Source organism: Solea senegalensis, linkage group LG20 (assembly GCF_019176455.1).
Source record: "Solea senegalensis isolate Sse05_10M linkage group LG20, IFAPA_SoseM_1, whole genome shotgun sequence".
Lineage (NCBI taxonomy): Eukaryota > Metazoa > Chordata > Actinopteri > Pleuronectiformes > Soleidae > Solea > Solea senegalensis.
In genome coordinates, this window is record NC_058039.1 from 5687759 (window position 1) to 5693758 (window position 6000).

At 43.7% G+C, this 6000-nt stretch overlaps 1 protein-coding gene across 1 annotated transcript in view; it reads right to left on the minus strand.

Moving 5' to 3' along the window:
• The window catches only part of efna3a (ephrin-A3a), a 68914-nt gene extending 66362 nt beyond the window's left edge, over positions 1-2552 (minus strand). Inside the window, exon 1 of the mRNA XM_044053415.1 lies at positions 1983-2552. Coding sequence (XP_043909350.1) covers positions 1983-2092 — 110 coding nt within the window. The 5' untranslated portion in view covers positions 2093-2552. The remainder of the gene's footprint in view (positions 1-1982) is intronic.
• Between the last annotated feature and the right edge of the window lie 3448 nt (positions 2553-6000).

Consider the following 6000-nt stretch of genomic DNA (forward strand, 5'->3'; position numbering starts at 1 on the left):
ACTTATTTATAGTGAGTGTACATGCTCATGCAGATCTATGGGACTTTGAGCTGTGCATATGAATTATGAAGGCTATCTGTGCTGCATAGCAGCAGGTTGGATGACAGAGAGCACACAAGCGAAAGTGGCTAGATGAAAACGATGATGGCCTAAAATGAGTCATTATTGTAAAGCAGTGTATGGACTCAAAGTGAGATAGAAATTAAATATTTATATAGCAACCACTCTGCGCGCAGGCCGGAGAGATGGAACACATCTCGACCTGGAGATGAATCACTGAATCACTGCAACTGGGTGAGATGACTTTCTAATTACAAAAGTGATGTCGTAAAGGAACATCATCACACTTTACTACCACGCACGCGCGCGCGCACGCACACACACACACGTCACCACGGATGCTTGGGTTACATTAGAACACTTGCAGCAACAGAAGGATAAATCAAGCATGTCATAAACTCAGTTATGCGACTATGTTTTGTTACATGTCGCAGCACACACTTGAGCACAGTCTTTAGCAAATCTAGTGTTGGGGAATAATTCAACAACAATAATTAGGATAGAATGTCATTTCCTTGTGCTGCAAACACACTTTACCAATGTTTACTGTCGTCTTTCAGCTTCAAGGTTGTGGGTTCGATTCCCGATTCTCTAGCTAGACTACATAGCAAGACAAGACACTTAACCCCACGTTGCTCCTCATGGCTGTGTGTGTGTGTGAATGGGTGTGAAAGATGAGTGATAGACATAGATGTGCTGTATGAAAGTGTGAGTGGTCATCATGACTAGAGAAGCGCCATGCAAATACAGACCATTTACCATTTTCTGCCCAAAAAGACGTTTTAAAACCACGTCCCTGTTTTACCATGACAACCATTCAGGGCACATTCAACGCCACGCTTTTATAATCATGACAAACTGCAGACTCATGGATGGGCTTCTACTGCAATGACAGAACGTGTCTGCCCTACACTCTGACACTTCAATACACTACAGAGGTCGTTTATTTGTAGTTCAAACTTGTGAATTTGCCCTCCATAATATGACTGATGCTAAAGGCCTCTATGTAAGGGCTGAACAATGAATCAAGATTTTAATCAAGATTCCAACATGTGTCCAAAAATCAGTTTAGATTGAACATTGTCCTGATCTGTACACGTCACATTCAGTCACACATCATAATGAAAATGAGAATAATGGAGTCAAATAATCACAATTAGATATGTTTTCAAAGTCGTTCAGTGCTCCTCTATATGTACATGTGCACCATCAACCGCAACATGAAGTAAAAACTGGCGACCGGTCGTAATGCTGTGGCTCATCATCTGGTCTATTCTGTGGGCTCAGTTCTCATCATCCACATCTTTATGGCTTGAAATGAGCAGATGTGTCTCAACAATAAAAGCAGTCACGGATCACACCTGTGTGGCTGATCAGTGAAAGTAACCTATTCATGTTACAAAAGAGAAAAAAGGCTCAAAGACCTCCAAACCACTTGAGTCTGTTACACCAGTAAAATACTGAAGTTAGTGAAAGATAATCTGATAAGAGAAGAACTGAAACGGAAACTGGCTCCTTCTAGTGGTCAGTAGAGTTTATCTGAGGGGCTTACCTGGAGGTGGAGGAGGGGTTTGTCTAAATGACTGCGAAACAAAGACATTTTAAGATTTAAGATAAAAACATGACACGAATGCATGAAATCAGTTTGATTGTCTCACGCCTCATCTTCACACTATGGCTATAAACTGTCTTTCTTTGTCTAATAGCGCTATCACATGTGTGGACGTGTGTGTCTCTCACTCATTCACTGGACTTGACTCAGTAAAAAATACAAAATAAAGATAGAAGCACGTCGCTGCAGAGACTGAGCGCTGTCTTGGAAACAAGTTATCAGCACAGGTGCGCAATATCAAGTTGATTTGCAGTGGACAGAGAGAACGCAGCGCTATCGCTGCAGAAAAAAAAACCCCACAAACACTCACAGTATGTTGGAGCTGTTCCAGTACACCGCATGCCGGTTGCTGGCTCTCGACAGGTGCAAGTTCGTAAGCGCCAGCGTGGTGAGGCTGAGAAAAAACGTTGCGAGAGCCATAATCCCCGTCCGGTGCGCGTCCAGTCCCGGTTCCCCTCTCTGCGCTCTGCGTCCCGGCTCTTTCTGTCCCACACACGCGTCGTTCACAACATCCCAGCGGCCAAAGACGCCGTTTCAACTTCCCGGTTACCTTAACGACGGGTTGAACCAGGGTGACAGCAGCGTGGTTACGTGTTCTTCAACTCAAAAGCCATCGCGACGAGACCCATTCGAGTTTGTGCACTTGTGCCAAATCTATGCGTACTTTCAAGTCTCTCCCTTTGTTGGACAAGTCTGCAACAGCAGCCAGGCTGCGAGGAGGAGAAGATAAGACCAGGCGGGTCGACTACATTCACAACTGACAGCTGCGCCTTTTGTCTTCTTTGCACTGCTTTAGAATCTCATCCAAGGCGCTGCGTCTCCGTATGAAGGTGTGTGTCTGTGCCGCTCCTCTCATCATCATCATCTTCATCACCACCATCACCAACAGCAGGAGCATGAGCAGCAGGAGGAGCAGGAGCAGGAGCGGGGTCCACACACAACCACCACACCACAAACCCGCCCTCTGATGGCAGAGATGCGCTCACATGTCCATCTCCTCAGCTGCCCCGCCCCCTCAAAACATGCTCAGTTTGAGGACTCAGGGTGTGTGTGTGTGTGTGTGTGTGTGTGTGTGTCTGTCTGGGGAGGAAAATATAAGCTCTTAATTAAAAGAGCAGAGAATGTTGCAATGATGTTTTTTTGAATGCACGTGTAGGATCGGTTTAAAGACACAGTTTAAACACAGTGAAGCACAACACTCACTTTTATAAACCATTAAATGCGCTAGGAACAAATATAGCACGATAATATCTACAAATGTGTTTTTTTTGTACTTCGACTAAAAGACTGAAATCCTCTCCGGAGTAACATCACACGTTTAATCATTATCACATCATTACGAGGACGCTATTCCAAATGTCTGCCAACAGCCATGAAACCCTGGAAACTGAGGTGACAAATTAAAGGGCAAACTGCCATGATGGTGGGACTGGACCAGTTTACTCAGCCAATATGTCCACATTTAGGCTGAATATATGGGTTTTGGGGACTTAGTGGGTAAATGCTTGAAGTGGGCAAATTTGGGCCACGCGGTTGGTGAAGTGGTTAGCCTGGGTTTGCGACCCAGTTGGAACAAGGGCTTTTCTGCATGGAGTTAGCATGTTCTCCCCGAGTGTGTGTGTGTGTGTTCTCTCCGGGTTCTCCGGTTTCCTCCCACAGTCCAAAAACATGTAATTTGGGGATTAGGTAAATTGGACACTCTAAATTGACCATGGATGTGAGAGTGGATGGTTGTTTGTCTCTATGTGGTCCTGTGATGGACTGGGGAACTGTCCAGGGTGTACCCCGCCTTTCACCCTATGTCAGCTGAGAGCCCCCTGCAACCCTCATGTGCAGGATGGATGGGCCCCACATGTCACGAGTGGGGCCACCATGGAAACCACAGGCAAATCTGCTTGGGACCCGAATGGCGCCCACATGGACATGCTGGCTGACACATTTGTGTAATATCGGTTATCATGTTATCCCAATGTGTCACATTTAATGCTGCATGTTTTCTCAGTGTACTCTGGATTCTCACCCATGTTGTGAATTGTCCGTTTTGTTGTGTTATTTGTGTTGTTTTTGTCGTGAGCTGCCAGGCACAACAGATGTAACGCAGCCTTTTCGGCTAATTCTGGCATATTTACATTGATATGCTCATCAGTATGCGTTGTCCCTTTTGAATAATTACATTTCAAAAGTGCAATCTGCATCAGATCATATTCAAGGTATAATGTAAGCAGCATTATACACATGGTATTTGATATTCTGCGCCCAGCATTATGTCAGTGCAGCGCTCCCCTGAGTTGTAATATCAGCAGCAAACGCATCTGCATTTATTATATTTCTCCACTTACTGACATTACTCCTCTTATTTGTCCCCACTGTTTCTGTGATTCTACAACTGGTGCGGCGCTGATAACTGAAACACGCCGTACAAAAGTACTGCAGCTGTGTTACTTCTTATGTTGCCTGCTTTTTAAATGAACAGTTCAATCTTTAGGGTCTTTGGAAGGAGTTTTTTTTGTGAAATATGATTAGACTAGATTCACAATGCAACATGGGTTGAGGGTTAAATTTATGATTAAAAATATAAAATGGAAACAGTCAGCAGAAAGCCACAGCAAGCATGTGTGTGTGTCTATGTTTGTGTGTGTCTCCATGAACCAAGGAGCAGCGTATGAAAAATTTGGAGACTTTTAATTAACCTGTTTAATTTCGCCCGTGGTGGTTTAACCACTCTATCTAGCAGACCAGCAGCTCGCTGCATTAATGGCTTCGTTAATTCTAAATTTTAGGCATTAGCCTCGGTTTGATTAACTCTGCCAATTTCATATCTCATAATAGCGTCCCCTCTATATTTTTTTTTTTGAGCTGATATCAGTGATATTCACACCCATAAACATGGCTGGCGTCGCTGCTGGTGAAACTTTAACTGGGGTATCCAAACATTAATCAAAATGACAAATGAGTGTTCATTAAACTTCTTAGCCAAGACCCTGAAGGTCAAACTCACACTTCTTTGACTGAGGAGACGTAACCAGAGTCGACCGGAGGGCTGTTTTTCTCTAGCTTCTAGTTTGCTCTCATTTGCTCTCGCTCACAAACTGCTTCTCTGTTGTTTTTGTCAGCGATGACGCCTCTCTTGAGCATCCTCCGGGCATGTTGCCGTGGCGACTGGAGTAAAGGGGCGGATAAAAAGAACAACTACCATCACTTTTTCCACTCCCCCAACTCTTCCCCTCGCTGTCCCACCACCGCTCCGTGGATCATTCTCCACTGGATCATTCACCTCCACTCACACAAACATCTGTCATCCTTTTTGTCAACTTGCACTCGGGAGGAAAGTGCTGCATATATGAGGAGCACATTCTTCCATTTCTCCATAAACTGATGATCTCTGGCTTCCTGTTGCACTTGCCAGCCACACAGTGCCAGTGAAAGAGAGATGAAAATATAGACGGTGACATTTAATATGTTCTCCGGACCTGTCTCAAGCAGCTGAGGTGCAAATGCATATTTATGAGTGTGTGTTTTAAACATGTGACTGAGAGAAGCTTCCCGGTGTCATAAGTTATTGAACATATTTGTTCTTTTGACTTTGCTCCACGTGATGTGCTGTTTATGCATGCATACTGCCTCTCGCAGCCTCTGCAGCCTCTGCAGCTGCACAGTTTGGATTTTCTACAGGCATCGGTACACATTAAAGTCACAGTAACTGAGGCTCATTACCTTGGCTCTGACTCCTTTTTGTTTGTTTGTTTGTTTTGTTGTGATTAATTCATGGATAGCAGCAATGGGCATATTGATTATTCAGATAACTTGTTATAATCAATCACCCTTAACACTTTCATGTATCCTTGTTGGCTTGATATTGATTTCCTAACCGACTTCATTCACAGTGTGAGTAATATTCCAGGAGAAAATGTGATGGTTTTCACTGGTCTCTGTCTATTTCTTAATTAAACCACGTCAAGTCAAGTCGACTTTATTTCGAGAGCACGTTTAAAAACAACCAAGGTTGACCAAGAACATAAAAGTAAAACAGTAAAATAATAAAATGGTAAAAGGTAGAAAGGGTCTGGGTTGACTATTCCCACCCTGAAGTGAAGGCCAAGAAGAAGAGGTGGGTCTTTAAAAGTGATTTAAAATGTCCACTGGTGAGGGAAGATTTAATTTCCATGGGTAAATCGTTCCAAAGTTAGTTGGGTTTTAGTCATTTAATCTAAAACTGACCTGTTATTAGACCTCAGAGCTCGGGATGGGGTGTGAAGAGAGGTAAGATGGTGCCAAACCATTAAGAGCTTTAAAAAAACCCACACTAACAATTCAAAATCAATCCTAAA